Source organism: Symphodus melops (assembly GCF_947650265.1).
Source record: "Symphodus melops genome assembly, chromosome: 14".
In the NCBI taxonomy this organism is placed as follows: domain Eukaryota; kingdom Metazoa; phylum Chordata; class Actinopteri; order Labriformes; family Labridae; genus Symphodus; species Symphodus melops.
In genome coordinates this window covers 11,698,019-11,715,862 of record NC_136704.1, presented here as the reverse complement: position 1 = coordinate 11,715,862, position 17,844 = coordinate 11,698,019, and the positions used below count along the sequence as shown (strand labels likewise).

At 41.4% G+C, this 17,844-nt stretch overlaps 1 protein-coding gene across 3 annotated transcripts; it reads left to right on the top strand.

Annotated features, from left to right (window-relative positions):
* Positions 1-3,007: 3,007 nt before the first annotated feature.
* tfap2a (transcription factor AP-2 alpha) lies at positions 3,008-16,145 on the top strand. Of its 3 annotated transcripts, none has more exons than XM_079361859.1 (7): positions 3,008-3,132; positions 7,452-7,871; positions 8,946-8,997; positions 10,383-10,608; positions 11,301-11,419; positions 13,057-13,198; positions 14,578-16,145. In XM_079361859.1, exons 1-7 carry the CDS (start codon positions 3,100-3,102, stop codon positions 14,864-14,866), a joined length of 1,281 nt encoding a protein of 426 aa, XP_079217985.1. In that variant the 5' UTR covers positions 3,008-3,099; the 3' UTR covers positions 14,867-16,145. The 3 variants fall into 3 exon arrangements, with proteins under 3 accessions (XP_079217985.1, XP_079217984.1, XP_079217986.1); XM_079361858.1 differs by lacking the exon at positions 3,008-3,132 and adding an exon at positions 4,715-4,897; XM_079361860.1 differs by lacking the exon at positions 3,008-3,132 and adding an exon at positions 6,337-6,969.
* Positions 16,146-17,844: the final 1,699 nt, after the last annotated feature.

Sequence of the window (17,844 nt, the reverse complement as noted above, 5' to 3'; positions counted from 1 at the left end):
GTACGAGTAAAAAAGTTCATTAATAAATTCGTTAAACATAATAATTGCATTTTATAGTATCCTAGAATTTGACACTGTCGCCCCAAAACACGGATGATTAGGCCTTAAAAAAGCTTCCCAATGTTAACCCACCTATGGAGACAACTCATTTTTTACATTTATTTTAAAAATATTATGCATACGTTTTAGTTGATATATGACTTCAAAATATATTTACACACTTCTATTATGAACTAATTCTGTGAAAAGTAATCCTCATTATATCATGAGTTGACAACAAAAACATGACTTATGGAAAATAAACGACTAGCTGTAAAACTGTATGAAGCTGTTCCAGCACCACATGCACTACTGTTAATGCCCCCCTTTGAATTCATATTTAACGTCCACAAGATGGCACCACAGGATAAGATTGTGTTATTTCTTATTTTCTCAGGCTTTAACAGGACCACTTCACCACATGCGATTTCAGATGGTTGTTTGTTTTTTTCAAATCTTTTAAAAGAAAATTCACCAAGAACAAAGTCAGACTAACATGTTATAAGCTTTAAATTGAGTGATTCAGTATTGGTGCCCTTTTGGGAGATCATTATGAAAATTGGCCCATTAGTCGAAAAATTGAGAATCAAAGCATGAAAATTATGTTGATATTTGTCAAAAAGATTTATTAAAAAAGCCCAGGCAATGTCGTCTAAGTTATGGCAAAATGAAAAAGCACCCTGATATTTATGTGAAGTATGAACAATGTCACGACTTTGCGCATGTTTTTTAATGACCAACTTCCTTTTGACTGACATCGATTTGACTATTTCACTAACAGAAAAAGGGCAATGACTGCTCACACATTCTCATTTGGTTTCAATTACTTACAATGTTGTTTTTAATCCACTGGCGGTGCTTGCTCTCTCCTTTGTCAAAGCAAGGTGGCGCTGGAACACCATTTATCTTCTATGGAAAGCGACAATTCATACTACGGGCCTGAGACCTTCCGACTTAGCAGATACTGAATCCATAAATTTAACAGGGCTACATGGGGCATCTATATCTTAACAGCTGGTGACAGGTTGGTAAATGTCTTCAGCGTTCATACGCACACCACAGTGGGCCGAGTTTGCAGGTTAAGAACATTATTACAAAACAATTTCAGATGATTTTCCAACTTTTCCATAACTTTTGGGCCGAGTATGGGTGCAATTACGTTACTTACAATGAGGGAAATAAAGGCACACGACAGAGAACCCTATTTAACAACACATTTGGTGACAAGACGAGCGCGTAAATACGCACAGAGACATGCTTAACAATATACTCTCTAAAAACGCATCTGAACAATTCAAAGCTTTTCATACATATAACTTATATCCAAAAATAGAAACAGAATAACATACACAGTACCACCAAGACCCCCTTGATAATAATTATAAAATAAATAATCATAATTTAAAGTATAATAATGTGTCATTTTTCTTACTATAAAGGGGTGTACTAAATGCCTGAGGGGCAGCCGTATCCTGCGCCTATTAAACCCAGCTCACAGTTTTAAGGAGCTGTACTTTGCCGGGGGCCCGGTGCTCCGGTGGAAGTGGTTGAAACCAAGTCCTAGACAAACAGGCTGGATATTCAAAAGGGACCCCGCTCTTTAACCCATTCACAGCTCTGCTTAAAAAACGTACTCCTCCCTTACTGCGCAGAGCCTGAAACTATATTTTTGATACCCCACCACCCCTCTCTTTTGTCCAGTCCTGCAAAGGTTTATATAGCTGCAGGTATTGTGTGTGCAGTTAAAACGTGTTCGCCTTTGAAGTCAAACATGAAGGCTTGTTTTAAATATTAACACCACAAAGACATCTATAGATATTCTGAGGAATTATGAAAAAAGAAGAAAAGAAAAAGCCAGTTGTGAAGATATATTTGAGATATTGCACGATGAATGATATATTTTTTTGTTAGAAAATCGTCATCAATTCGTGCAAATATTGTACAATGTAAATATTTGATGTGAGAAAACATCCATGCAGCTGTCTGTTGGCAAGGTTCGCCGCACTGTGTCCCATCTGATCCTACATGTCTGTGCCCCGTTAGAAACTTGAAAGAGAAAGGGGTTTTGGACTTGAGCTTTCACCAGTATCACCTATGTGAGCGCACGTGTTGCACTCCTCTTTGTGCGTGTATGTGTGATGGTCGCGTGCGCGCGTGTGAAAGACAGACAGAGGGAGAGCTCATTCGTTCATGGCCGGAGGGGTCTACATAAGTATGTATTAGAAATAAACAGTGGATAAATAAATAATGAGCCTCACAATGGCAGGGTAGCTTTCTGTGTAGAAGTAATGATGTTGGCAGTTAACCTTCAAGTTTTTAACTCGACTCAGTTTCATTTGTTTTTTTTTTTGTTTTTTTCACAAAACCAAATTATTCTAGAAAGGAAAGAAAAAGTTAAATTTACAACCTCAACATGTATTTCCTTTTTATTTCAACGTCATTGAAAGAGAAACATATTTTACCATAATTTAATTCCTCCCATCCACAGAGTTAATTTGAAGCTTGAGCATATGCACTATTGAATAGTCTCTCCTAAGTTTCTCTTAGAATAGGGATTTAATAACTATCATTTACCTGGCTATCAATACAGATTGTGCATTCTCTCTTTCTTTAAGAAAACAAAAACATTCAAATGTATCGGATGTATTAACGTTCTGTCTTTAAAACGTGGTGTTTGTTTGGTTTCAAACGAGCATTTTTATTTTAAGTTTCTGGCTAATTAAGTGTTGGCGATTTCTCGAATTAGTACTTTCATATTCGTCATCATTGTTATCTCGGCTGATTAAATCTATCAAAGATGCCAAAGTACGACAGTATATTTGGCCTACACAGCACCAGACAAAAAGGCTATTTCATTTTTCCAAGGTAGTTTCTCCTTTCTCGCCCACACCCGTAGCAGTGCGCATGCGTCACCAGGTAGCCCCGCACCGTTTTTATGGCCAGGTGAGTCGATGCGGACCAGGTAAAAAAGTAAAGGTTTACTCTGGGAACGAGGGCTCAATGAAATAGACACGGCACCGGATCAACCCAAAAAGCTCCAAAGGGAACAGAAGACAAAGAATGTCAATTATGGGCAAAATGGGGGAATGGCAGGTATGTGGTGCTTACTTTAAGACAAAGAGACGTCTGTGGAAGAGCAGTGAAAACTGTCAAAGTGTCGACTTATGAAGAAGGAGGTTGCACAGGCAGCGTAAAATCTTCTGCAAAGGGTGGTGGTATAGAGCTCTTGTGTTTTTGATCTGTAAAAAGATCATACAACGAAGTTAAAGATGTTTTATTTAGGTAACTCTGTCTGCGGTGATGAAGCCTAACATGACAAACTGCTCATCTCTTTGTTTTGCCATGATAACCTGAGGACGATAATCGCATGTTGTTATAGGTTGTAAAGACGCATTCTAGATACACAAATGTTTGATCGCAAATTTAGAGTTATGTGAAAAGACACGACATGACATAGTTTTGCCAAAAGAGCTGAGCTCTGTCGAAGCTCGACTATGTCTCTAATTTGTTTCTTGCGTATTGGAAATAAAATATAACTTCTAATCAATATAATTCGCTTATAGTATTCGTTGATCAAAATTGGATTACACGTTTAAAGTTATTTACAAAACACCCAATAATGTTCTTTCCATCGAGTTTTACAGATTTAATTGGCTTTAATACCAACCTGGCCTTGTTCACTGAGACAGACAGCCTAAGATCGTTGCAGAAACTACTCTCACTCGTTAAAAACCTTTCACCACAACAGACAACTGACCAGCAGAAAGACACTCCTGCATAGCTGTCATTGTCAGCCAGTTTCATCTCCCCCTTCTCATTAATAACAACTGCTTTTCAAAAAAAAGGGAACTCCACCAAAAATGGTAATCCAGGTTTTAAAGCGGAGGGGCCAACGCCTTGCAGAGCTGGCGACCTGTCTGCTGACCCACGACCTGCTGAGGTGAAGGCTCGGCCGGCGACAGGGCAGAGCCAGGCTCTCCCTGCAGCTCATTCAAATGAAACAAGGCCATGTTGTTGTGTTAATTATTTACATTCGTCCCCAAAGCCTGTGCCCTTACAGGTAGTCAGTGGACCTGTAGAGCCGCTCCGAATGGCTCACCTTTTTAACATAACACTGAAAGAAAAGCTTCTCAAGGTCTCCGCTCTCAATGGGATTAAAATAACACTTTGGGAGTTAAAAAATCAAGGCTGGCAACAAAGTCTGTGACAGGGTTGTATTTGCATAGACATGCTGTGTTCGAGTCAGAGCCTGGAAAACGAAAGACTAAGACACTTGGTCTAAAAAGAAAGTACACAACTGCCAAAAAAGTAACACACGTTTGTTCATAGTAGTCGGAAACACATTGAAATTATAGCATGTAAGGAGTCTGATTTGTTTTTCACAAGCCTCAGAAAGAGAAACTGTCCCAGGTGCTTGTATGTCCCAACCAATGCATGACTATACCCCCCCTCCCCCCCACTTATCAAACACACACCTGACTGAACAGTAGAAATAATAAGCGTGTGGAGCGTCTTGCTGCTTTAGATTTACCTGTGCGCTGTCCATTGGTGTTGTGTGAGTGTGTGTGTGTGTAGATGGGGGGGGAATCAAACGGCTGTTGATATGCTAATGAGGCCCTGTGCCAGTGTTATTACAGAGCTGCTCCAGCCTTTCACTTCCACCATTAGAGGGAGACCTCAGAGCGCAAGACAGACAGCAGCCCACAGCTTCAATAAAAGTAGTTTTTTCTGAGCGGGGAGCACAATTCACTGAGTGAAAACAAGACTATAAGGCGATACCTTAACTCAATATCCACCTCAGCAACCCATGAAAATGCTTTGGAAATTAACTGATAACATTAAATATGAAGATTGCGAGGTAAGGGGCTCCTCTTTGATTTCTTTAATTTTCTTTTAAGATTTTAAAATGAACCAGGATATTTATTTCAGGTATGTGATGTGTTGTTTAGATCCAAATATGTCATTATTTTGACAACTGTCACTGAACACAATTAATGCAATGGTAAGATGTGTAGAGCAGTGTGTTTTATTTATTCTAATATGACAGTTTTTTATTCTTTTATTTTTGTGGATGATTTTTGAGTTACTATTTTTGTGTATGAATTAAAATAATTACAGCATATTAAATATTATTTTTTATATTGCATTATATGTGACAGTTGAACTGATATGGTTATCAATGCCATTTTATATTATTACAGTTGCATGGGTGAAATCACACCTGTGAGTTATTTTATATTTTTGACGTCTTTTATTCAAAATCATAAAATTATTAAAGTTAATGGCACGAGGAATTAGTAAAAAAAACAAAAACAAATAAATAACTTCACGTTCATTTCATTATATTAAATAATGCGACTAAATGACAGATTGAAGCTCGAGGAGTCTGCTTTATTCAATGCTTGAATTACATGGACTTCTGCCCTTCACTTTTAATATCGCTGCAACTTGAGCCGTTAGATTTCGCGTGTGTGCATATATGTGTGAAGTGCATACACTGAGAGATTGTTGTTATGGGCATAGACAAAGTTTGGCAGTAATATCAGGGACTTGTTTAGGAGTGGAGGAGCCTGTCGGACGTGTTTTAGCCCGCGTCCTGGGAGGATAGGGACGGCCGGGAGACAGGAAAACAAAAGCTGGCCACCTTTGCGCTCACGTTGTTTTTCTCTCTTTTTTTTAATTTACAGGCAAATATTTACTCTGTGGTATCGCTGGCAAAAATTAGCTTTTGAAGCCGGGCCAGATCGTATTGCTTTCTTAATTTAAAAATGCGCGACAGGAAGAGGTGAAGAGCTGTTTATAGCGGCGCGTAAAAGTTGGTTTGAGCGCCGGATCCGCGCGGCCCTTCTTAGGCTGTGGGATTGATTTTTCTCCGTCTATTCAGTTCAGAGTTTAAAGTTAGCCAATGTGACCCTGGGTTTGGGTGTCGAAGAGGAGACGGTGGATAAATTCGGCGTGGAAAGAGAAGAGGAAGGAGCCCCATGGAGGACAGCTCGCTGTCGGAGTCTGAGTTGGAAAACAAAGGGACGAGTGGTAGAAATGAGTCGCTCGTAGTGCCCATAGCGTCGTCTGTTGGATTTTCACCCAGTTCAGAGGTGCACATTGTTTCCTTCCATGGCTTCTTCCTCTGCTGTCTTTGGTCCACATCCCTTCATTCCTATGTCTTTCTTTCACTTTTGCGCTTTGGCCCTGGGACCCTTTTAAAATGCCCCCCCTCCTCCCTCTCTCTCTGATTCGTCAGACGGGAGTGAATGTCCCTCTTTTTGTCTCTCTCTCTCTCCACTCCCTCCACAGTCTCTTACTCCCTCCTTCTCTCTCTCACTCCCTCTCTCTCTCCCCATCTCTGATTAGATATACTGATTCCTCCTTTCAATGGACGTCATTTAAGCGCAGACTCCTGCCTTGAGTTGCGTCCTCCGCTTCACGCCCGATTTCCGACCATTCTTTCCTTATTATTAAGTATTCCTGTAATATTAATAGTCATGAATGCGTTCTATTAGGAGTCCAAGAGGGAGACGAAGAAGCGGCTCTTTCTCTAATATGAGCTCAGGCGAAAGGACGGCAGCACTGTGATAGAAGCCAGGAGAGCAGGGAGAAAAAGAGGGTTCTACCGAGAGAAACTTTCGACCCGAATCTACCAGCACCGCCGAATATCTGCATTTTTAGCCCCAAATGAAGGGCAGCGGGGATCTAACCATATATTTCTGATGGATTATCGTCCTGCTGCTGTGGCACATATCTGAGCGTCGGGGCCAGCGTGATCTTACAGGAGAAAAGAAGAAGCTTTTTCTGGGGGCTTATTTTTTGGTTTTGCTGGTTAATCCCTTTGCTCGCCCCTCGAACACTCAAAGTGTTTTTTGAACTGTTTGTTTTCTTCTTGAGTCGCACCAAAAATACTTTCAGATGTTAGTGCACAGTTTTTCCGCGATGGTAAGTTGCTGGAGCCTCAGCGTGTCAGATAATTTCAATTTGTTTGTGTTTCAGAGTTTTTCTTTTTCTGTTTTCTTTTTTTGGTCGCTGAATAATGTTTTATGAAGCTGGTTGGAATAAAAACTGTGAGGAAAAATCAAAGATAATTCCATTTTTGCTCATTTAACCAAGGTTATTTCCAAATCCGAAATAATAGTGTATAATGTTATTATTTACTTGCTTGTCATTAGTCATCAACTTGTGTTGTTTATTTAACTTTGTGCACAGGCAGGTAGTGTGTTTAAATGATAACGTTGCTGTTTAAAATCAATCAGCAGGAATTATTTCAATGAAAGATTCCAGACTTGTTCTATTAGTGTCCCATTAAAGCCATATTTGATCATGGCCGCAGAGCACCGAACAGCTGAAACAAAGAGTAAATCACGCACATTTAAGTCTGTGTCTTAAGTCTAAAACTCTTTTCTCTGTGTGCTTCCCTGCAGGACCGTCACGACGGCACCAGCAATGGGACAGCCAGGCTACCTCAGCTGGGCGGCGTGGGCCAGAGTCCCTACACGAGCGCCCCTCCGCTCTCTCACACGCCAAACTCGGACTTCCAGCCCCCGTACTTCCCTCCACCATACCAGCCCATCTACCCGCAGTCTCAGGACCCTTACTCACACGTCAACGACCCGTACTCCCTCAACTCTCTCCACGCCCAGCCGCAGCCGCAGCACCCGGGCTGGCCGGGCCAGAGGCAAAGTCAGGACAGCGGCCTGCTGCACCAGCACCGCAGCCTGCCCCACCAGCTGTGCCGGGAGTACCGCAGGGAAGTGCTGCTACCGTCCGGCCACGGCATCGACACGGGACTGTCAGACTCTATCCCTATCCATGGAATACCTCACTCTTTAGAAGACGTGCAGGTGAGGGAGCGTTTACCTGCCTTTGTTTTTGTGAGTAGGTTTACTCAGAAAATAAAACCGCTAAAAATGTAATTAATTGATTTATAGGCACCGATTGTTATATCTCATCCCAAAGCTAAATTAAGATGATCGAACTAGTTTCATTATAATGATAATAATAACAACACCAGTTTTTATTTTATTTTAATAATAGCCGTATAGCCCTTCCATTCTATCGGCTTTATTACAGTTCAAGGTTTTTGTGTGTGCAATCTAAAATACATGTCAACACTATGACACGCACTGAATTAATCCTTTGATGCAGCAGGTACAAACATGTTGTCCATAGTTTATATTTATATATTAATGCAAAGGCACGATTTACATTTTATTTTGCCATGTTTTTTCACAATGCTTTTAATTGCCGTATGCATGTGGATGCGTTATGTTAGCCTGTATATTATTTAAATAGAACAAAACAAGGCGCCTGTATTTCCACAAGCGTCTTGATGTGTCATCTGACTGTGTTCATTTTTTTTAGTTTCCATAAAGAAAAAATCTTCCCGAACAACAACACTACATTATGTTGCAAGCTCCCTTACAGGAGAATTTAATTTGTTAGATTGGCTTCCGATAACATAGTGATTCATAATAAATATGTGCTACAATTGTCAATAACTCCCATCCTTATTTTGAGTATTTTCTGTAGTTTTTAATCAGAAACAAACACCAATAATCCTCTAATTAGTTCATAGGCCTTTAATAGGCTGCGCTGCCGTAATTACTATCCAATCTAGATTAGAAGTTTCCTTGTGAGTGGAGCCAATCTGAGGGCAAAATTAGGTCAGGATTATGGGGCGACATAGCTTCGTTATTTAAGTCTGAGTTTGTGATCTGGTGTAATGCGTCCATGAACGCAACCCGCTGGACAATAATAACAGATATGGGCCTCGTTAGCCTCAATGTTGGTTGATTATGGTTAATTGTTTCGGGCTTTTTGTTCGTGCACACACATCCAGAGTTGCGTTCACGTACACAGAACTGAGGCTGGTATGTTTATGCTGAAATTGTCCATTTTGTGCATTTGTGTCACAGTCTGTTGATGACCAAGGAATCCACATTCCAGACCAGACTGTAATTAAAAAAGGTAAGCAATTTCCTCAAAGATATCATGCATGTATCTGCAAGCTGCAGTGCACGCCGCTTTACGCACACACTCACATAGGCCTACACACACCATTCCCCATTCTGCTCGAGAGAGCTCGATGCAATGCGGTAATGCCTGACTGATCCTAATACGCAGTAGCCTATTTTTCATTACATGCTTTCCAAGTGCATCAAACTGGCTGCACCTTTTTTCTCGCTGATGGAATTTACTGTCAGCGTTTCAGAGCAGCGGGGAGATGAGTGGAGCTGCTGGGCTTTGAAGGCCCCGTGGTATTGATGGTCAAAGATACAGACCTATAGCTACAGACGATCCCGTGGTGGAGAAAGCCAATAGCTGCAATCACACAGCATGGTCAAATTTAAAATGGAAGTTGGAAGCGCAGGATGGAGCAGAGCCTGTCATAAGGAGAGGGAATTCTCGGCTTTGGGGGAAAAAAAAATCACTTACAGATTTGTTGAAGGCTATTGGATAACATTGCTTTAATATGTTTTTATGCTATGAAAAATAGGTCTGAATGAAATTGCTATTTAAAAAGGGAGGCCTTGTGATGGTCAGCTGTTAACGCGTTTGTCAGGCTGACTAAGATATGTCGCCATTTTCTTCCTTTTTCTGCTTCTAATCGTGTCTTTTTCTTTTGAGTCTGTCTATCTGCGTATCAACATGATAATTGGCTTCTTATATTAGTAATCTCAAGAGTTCGTTTAACTCCTATTGTCTCTATTAGGCTCCCCTGAGCCATTAATGTCACAAGTGATCTATCCAAAGGCGCACAGTCCCCTTTGTCTCCGGTTACTGCACACCAAAACCGTGGAAAGCTCAGTGGTGCTCAGTCTGCCCCCCCACCCCCCCACCCTCCCCTCCACTCGGTGTGAAATCACACACGAGTAACGGTGTTTTGCTTGATACAAGGATATGTCAAAATAGGTAGACTTTACCAAATCTTTCGGTTGGTGTGGTTGCTTTGTGTCGAGCGCGTATATGGGCTGCATGAGCGCACAGACACTGGAGATTCTCTCTGTCCGCTGCCTCATGTATGGCCTGTGTTCACCGGTGAATTTTACATTAAGAGCCAATAAGTGAAAATGTTGCTGATTTGTTTACGCTGATAATTATTTTTTTATATTGGCGTTATCTCCATGTATAGGCCTGCAGTCTCGTTTTTGCATGTCCTTGTTGCTGAAAGTATACACATGTGGTGCTAAACTCTAAATCCGGGGCCTAAATCCCCCCTTCTCATTTAGTTAAGGCTCTGCATTGCATGAAATTCACTGAGCACGGTCTCTCTCTCTCTCTCTTCCCCTCTCTCTCTGCCTCCCCCCTCCTTCTCCACTTCCCACCATCCCTATCGTTCTCTCTGGCTATAGGTCCAGTGTCTTTATCCAAGAACAACAACATCTCCTCCATCCCCGTGAATAAGGACGGTCTTTTTGGAGGGGTGGTAAACCCCAACGAGGTTTTCTGCTCTGTTCCGGGTCGCCTGTCTCTCCTCAGCTCCACATCCAAGTACAAGGTCACGGTGGCAGAGGTGCAGAGACGCCTCTCGCCGCCCGAGTGCCTCAACGCCTCTCTGCTAGGCGGGGTGCTGAGGAGGTGAGTTGGAAAATATAATCTCTACCTGTTAAGAATGCGTTTGTATGAAACGCAATCCATTCACTCTGTGCGCGTGCATCTCTCTCTCTCTCTCTCTCTCTCTCTCTCTCTCTCTCTCTCTCTCTCTCTCTCCTCTGTACCAAGAATAATTAAAATCGACCAACCATGACACCTAGCTCCTGCATTTAAAGCAGGAGAGGTCTGTTAAATTCCATATCAACTTCTCTCTCTCTCTCTCTCTCTCTCTCTCTCTCTCTCTCTCTCTCTCTCTCTCTCTCTCGCTCTCTCAAATTAATGTAGGCCTAGTCTGTTTCAACCCCAGCTCTATAGGCCCAGGGAAGGCATTACACATGAAAACATTGGTCTCTAGTGAACTGTCTACTGAAGTGCTGCTGCAGACACGCAGCCAGTAACAGTGCTGCCTATTAAGTAGGGTTTTATTTATTCATTTTGTACAGTATTTGTCAGCATGTGAAAAGGCTGGGCTCTTTCGTTAAGATTTTTTTTCCAAAGAAATTCGATCTAATCAAGTTAAATAAATGAAAAATAGGTTAACAAGGCTGATATTGGAACAACCATTAAAATGATGTTAAAGGTACAATAATTGAAGCACAATGAAGTGTGTGTATACCTACTTTATTACATTACATCGATTTTTTTTTTAAATGTTACTTTTGATTTTTCGTTCCCAGGGCCAAATCCAAAAACGGAGGAAGATCCTTAAGAGAGAAGCTAGATAAAATCGGTTTGAATCTACCTGCGGGCAGACGCAAGGCAGCCAACGTCACCTTGCTGACGTCTCTAGTCGAAGGTAAGTCGTCCGCCGTAAATCACGTTCTCACTCCTGTTGCTCCCGCGATATCAGGTGCTAGAAAAGTGGGAGTTCTTTTTCTCTCCCCCCCCCCCCCCCCTCTCTTTCTTTCTCTCTCTGTGTCGGAAATCAGCATATGCGCTCATCCGTGTAATGTGGACCGACTTTGCCTCGCAAGTAATAAAGCATGAAGGATGTGTGTGTGTGTGTGTGTGTGTGTGTGTGTGGGGAGAGAGAGAGAGAGAGAGAGAGAGAGAGAGAGAGATAGAATAGTGCTGGTGATTCTCGTGGCGTTGCAGCGTTATTGGCCCTCGCTTTCAGGAGCGCACTTGCAGGTCCACGGCTGGCCTAGTTTAAGCACTGGATGAATTTGTGTTGAAGTCCAGTTAATTATTGAGTGCTGCTTGTTTATTGGGCTCCGCTGAGCTATGTCACCCCATAGATGAGAAGTCGATTGATTTATTAACCCTCATGCATTGTTTCTATATTAATACAGACTGGCTATGGCAACATAGGCCTGATTTTTTAATTCATTCGTTAATAACTTCTCATGCTTTGGCTTTCGTGAAGCTTTTTGTTGCATGCAAATGACATGGAGTTGACCTTTGGGGAGCTATATGTTTTTTGGCTATTAAAGAATACATTAGTGCGCGTTTAAACGACTGGATAAATCCATTTTGCTCGCAGAGTTGGACCTTATTATTCAGTGCAGTGGTATTTGGTGCGCAGTAGCTTTCCAAAGGTGAACGCCTGCGATGGTTCATTGGTCCCTGTTAATCATTACTGTGGAAGAGAGTCGAATCCAACGTGCTTGGTCGAGATTTGTGCTGTATTGTAATGAGCTTGGAGAAGTGTGATTCCTGGTAATAAGGAGGTGGTGGCACGTGGGGTTGGATGGGTGAAGTCAGACGGTTGTTTAGTGAAGGGACACTGCGTTTTCTGAAGTGCTGTCATTGTTTATGATCCGCTCCATTTTATGGAAACGAGTTTACTGGACGTGAGCTTTGATGCTAATTGGCGCATGCGTTCTTCCGGAGCAGAAGCTTATGGGCAGGAAGCCCCGCAGTAAAAACTCAACTGCTTCAGGAAATTAAAACCAAAGACTTCGGGGAGAAAAAAAAAAGTCCAGAAAGAGAGGAGAGGGGCGAGTTTGGTCTCGGACGGAATGAAACCTCAAATTCTCAGAGCTAGTGTAGAAATAGAAAGAGATTTGGGTATAGCCCTTTAAAATTGCTTCCCCATGCCTGTGTGATCTGCTGGACTTTCAATAATGTGCAGGCATTGGTAATCAATGACATGGTGTTAAGCATGACGCCCCGTCTATATTTCATATCCACTTATTGTTCCTGCTCCATATTTAAGCGTTCTCACGGTCTGAAGCAGAGAGCCTGCTGTGTGTCGACAGCCAACATGCTTGCTTTTTTATTATAACGACGATTTTATTTTTGTTATCGTCATCATTAGTGTTGTGGAGGCACAGGTGTTACAGCCCTGCTCTGTGCACGCGCTGCTCAGATCAGATTAATCACGTGTTAGTCCAAGCAGGGAATTTGAACTGCTCTCAATTTTGATGTAACCATATTTAATAAAGAAAAACACTCAACCTGTTTTTTCATCTTTTCTTTTTTTTTTCTCAGGCGAAGCAGTCCATCTTGCCAGAGATTTCGGTTATGTATGTGAGACCGAGTTTCCAGCCAAGGCAGTAGCTGAATATGTAAACCGTCAGCACTCCGACCCGAACGAACAAGTCCAAAGAAAAAACATGCTGTTGGCCACAAAGTAAGTGCTTTTATCACATTTCACCGAACGCATCTCTCTGTGCCACACACACACACACACACACACACACACGCGCACACACACACACACACACACACACACACACACACACACACATTTACTCTTCTATCTCTTTTTTTTCTAACACTGTTTCTTTCTCAAGGGGTCAAGGGGTTTGACTTGTCTCAAACTATTAATAAAGTGGATACTTAAAAGAAGTGTGACAATAATAATGTTGTAATCTTTTTGTTATTGTCACTAACAGCCTTAAAACACATTTATTAAAGATAATAATAATTAATTAAATAAATGATTACATTTCTTTTTATGCACAAATGTGGCACATATCACTCCGCATTTCTGCTATTTATCCAGACACTTCATTCGGACTTGTATTATCAGTTATAAAGACAATAGTGCAGAGCAGTTGGAAGTAGGCTGCTGTTGTTGGTTGTGTTGCCTGGGCCCTCCTGCATCCACACGCACAGCGCTGTTGTGTTTGCCTTGTGATTTCAGTGACATTGACACATAGCTGGGTCTCATCCACCGCTGCCATTGCTGTTGGTTATTTTTACTCTGCGTTTACTGCAACATGGGCTTGGCTTATAAAAATGGATAGCGAGGCAGAAGCCTGCATTTAATATTGATGATGGACCGCTATAATCAAACAGCTGTCAGCTATAACCGCTTATTACAGCCTGTTTGCCTGTTATTAAAATATGCCAATAGCATGGAATGGATAGTGGGCCGCGCAATCTCATCTTTTAATGGTGGATTCCAGTTTTTTATACGTTTTGGAATATTTTGCATATTTGCAGTGTGTACTGTAAATAAGTGACATGTGGGTTGGAGCTGTATCTTGAAGGAAATAACATTAATTCGTGTTTTGGTCGTCTTTGCGGTTTAATTCAAGAGAGTAAAGATGAAACTTAACAAACTTAACACTGCATATATATGTTTTACAATCACAAGTAATTTGAATATATATTTTTTTCCTCTTAAAAAGTGTTCGCTTAAAAAGGAAAAATAAACCTGACACCGAGCCCTGGAATTCATTCCCACCTGTTAGTAGCTTCGGGGCGTTTTCTCTGGCTATTCTGGAAACAGCAACACATCAACAACATTTCAAGTTATTCATGTTTTACATAAGTTTATTTATCGAGATAAAAGACATACGTTTTTTCCCCCCCTCTGTTTGCTAGCTTTCAGCAAATATAGAATCCGCACTCCACATCGCAGATCTGACTTGTTTCAACAGTATGTTGTTTTTTTGTAGTGTTGCAAGTTTAATTGATGTTCATCAGGGCATGAAAAAAGCAGCATACAGGGGTCTGTGATATTGTTCTGGTTGTTTACACTCCTTTTTTTTCCTGTTTCAGGCAAGTGTGCAAAGAGTTCACAGACCTCCTTTCCCAGGACCGCTCGCCGCTGGGAAACTCACGGCCGCAGCCCATCCTCGAACCGGGAATCCAGAGCTGTTTGACCCACTTCAGTCTAATCTCGCACGGCTTCGGGACCCCGGCACTATGCGCGGCCGTCACGGCCCTTCAGAACTATCTGACCGAGGCTATCAAAGCCATGGACAAAATGTACCTCAACAACAACCCCAACAGTCACTCAGATAACGGCACTAAAGGCGGAGACAAAGACGAGAAGCACAGAAAGTGATGTTTCCATCCCATCTTCACCAAAGGGCCAAACGAACCCCGGGGCCCCCTTCTTCTACACCGACCCACCCCTTTGCCATGGCCCCACACATCCAATATAAATATTATAAATACCTTATAAATACTATTGATAAAGTTAAACATGCCACTTCCTGATCTTGCGCGGTTTTACATGTTTTCTTTTTACATCCCACTTTGGATTGATTGGAAAACGACGCAAGAGTCTTCTTCTTCTTCCAACAGCTGAAGCATATGAAATGTTATTTAAAAAAAGAAAAGAGAAAAAAAAGATGCAGAGGAACAGCTCCAGGGGGAGGAAAAAGGTGTATTTGCCTCAGCCAGGACTTTTTTATGTACTCCCCGTGTTTTTTTATGAGCTGCAACGAATGGACTGAAATCCAGCGAAGCCCTCTCTATCTCAATTTTACGATTGTGACAAAAACGAAGCTAAAAGAGGATGAATTCTTATCAGTATTGTGAATAATAAACTTGAAAAACAAAGAGAAATTCCACAGAACTCCATGTCATGACTTCAGTTGTAGACTCTCTCTCTCTCCACACGACCAACTTGAACTTTTTGAATTTCAACACGATTCACGGTTATATAAGGGAATCAGTGTTCATGTATGTATATATTTATTTATGTGTAATTTAATGGGAATTGTAAATATGGTGCGTCTGTTGAAACTTCTTTTTTTATTTATCTGGTGCCTCCTGTTTTAGTGGGTTTGAATATTCGGTTAGTTCTTCATGTGATTTTATGGTTCTTAGAAAAACAGAAGTTTGGGGTATTTTTTATTTCTCTGGGATATTTCAATTCAGCCCTCTTGTAGCATGTTGAGGCGACATTGAAGCAAGTGAACAAATTGAATAGAAATAAAACTTCCATTTCTCTCTCTATATATCATCCTTATTCAGTTTGTTTTTGATTTGAGACAGAGCATACGTGAGACCCTGAGGAGAACTGTTTTATTTGTGTTTCTATTTTCGTTTTTATACAAGCTTTTATGTGTTGTGCCAATCAGAATACGTTTCACCTCTTGTTCTCTCCTTGAAGCACCATAAAAGCAATAAATGGAATATTGTCTTTTTTTAAATGTTGGAAGACATTCAAAAAACATTTTTTGGGACCACCTGATATCTTGTTCTGTCCGATAATGTCCAAAATTGGAGGCAGTTTTAGCTGTATTGTATAGACATGTGCTGGCAATAGTTCCCATGCCTGTCAATGTATTATAGTCCTTTGTTGCCCAGAAAAAAAATAAATATTTGATACGCTTCATCTCGATTATTATTCATATCTTTTAATTTTTTATTCACTGCTTGACACGCAGGGGTGTTTTTTTTCTTTCTTTCTGTATTTTCCCCCCACTCTGAACGGCTACAGTAATTGAGTTTAAGTCTCCCCTGACGATTGCTCCTTGCAATAAGCAGCTGAACTCATTGTTTCCCTCAAGTATAATAAAAAAAATCTTACTTTAAACTTCCTGGTTCAGAGCACAGGATCTTATGCAGGCCAAATGGCTCCCAACAATGGATGGATGCGCGTTTGAAGTGCACAGCGCCACCCCTCCAGCTAAAACCCTCTGAGATATACAGGCCTGGTGTGCAATGTTTGGTTGTTATATGCTATATTTGGCTCCCCCACCCCACCACCCCAGTTTATTCTTTGCTGCATTCAAAGACATGTACCAAGTATGTGTTTTTTTTTTGTTTTGTTTTTTTGCCTCTCTGTGTAATCAACGAACAATCAGAGCTCACCATGCTGGCTTTTACATGCACATGTTTAATTATGAAACTTTCATAAGCAATCTCCTGTTCTGGCTGGTATTTAGTTTGCTTTCGTTGTGTTTGGCTGACTGGGACTATATATATGTGGCTATCAAGCTGGTTGTAAAAGCAAATCTGACGCTGGCCTTTGCTTTATTTCGCGTGCAGGGCTGCAGAGAACAGGCCCGTTGCATAACATTTGAGTTGAGTTTGATTGTATATTGATGGCTTGGCACCTATAGCTCGAAATCAATCTCGTGCGGAGCATGAATCAGAGTGGTGATATATGCATCTTGGTATTGTTTCTTGCGTTCCCTATTTCACTCTCTGGTAACCATGCAGTTTAAAATATTGTACTACCTCTCTGCCTCCTCCTCCCCCTCCTCCTCCCTCCAATCTCTGCAGCCATATTTATTATCTGCATGCTTTTCGGGCCCTGGTTGCTTTAATTCTGAGGCAGTTGTTGTTTTCCGGGAGGGTGAATGAAGCCTAACTGTACATGTCCTTGGCATAATTGCGATGCACAGTGCTGGAGCAGGTGAAGCGAGGCATTGTCTGTCAGGCCCCTGTTTTTGTTGGCTCGGGCTTCAGATTGTGTGTGTGGGATCCTGTCCTCAGGCACAATAGCTCACTCATAAAGGGGAGAGACTACCCGGCTGCTCCTGCTATGGTTGGATGTGAGGGGGGAATAGCATAAATAGTCACTTAAAGGGGAAAACAATCGTATTAAACCAGCATTCAAAAGGAAGCCCCTCACGTGTGTCATTAATGCTAATGTTATTTAATAAATTTATCGGGGTTTGCTTGAATGAAAACAGGGTTTTGGAGGGTAGAACGAACGCATTAGAAATAGTGCTATATCTGTGACAATGGTGGATATTTGTGCGTATTATTAGTGTGAGATGAGGAGGATCGCGGCCTGTAATTGTGCCTGTCGACGTAATGGAATTGGAAGTGTTAAAGAAACTCCAAATCCCATTGTCGTTTGTTTAGACTGATACTAGCCTATAATTTGCATCCCATTTTAATACCATATTGTAATGTTACCCTAATTTGATCTTTAACAGGTAGAGCTAGTTTCTCATATGCCTCAGAGCGAAAGTCATTTACACACACACACAAAATACAAGACGGTCTGAAATTTGAGGAGCCAGTCAGCAATACCCTGCTGAATTTAACTAATTCAATCCTTTACTGCTGCTTGTCTCA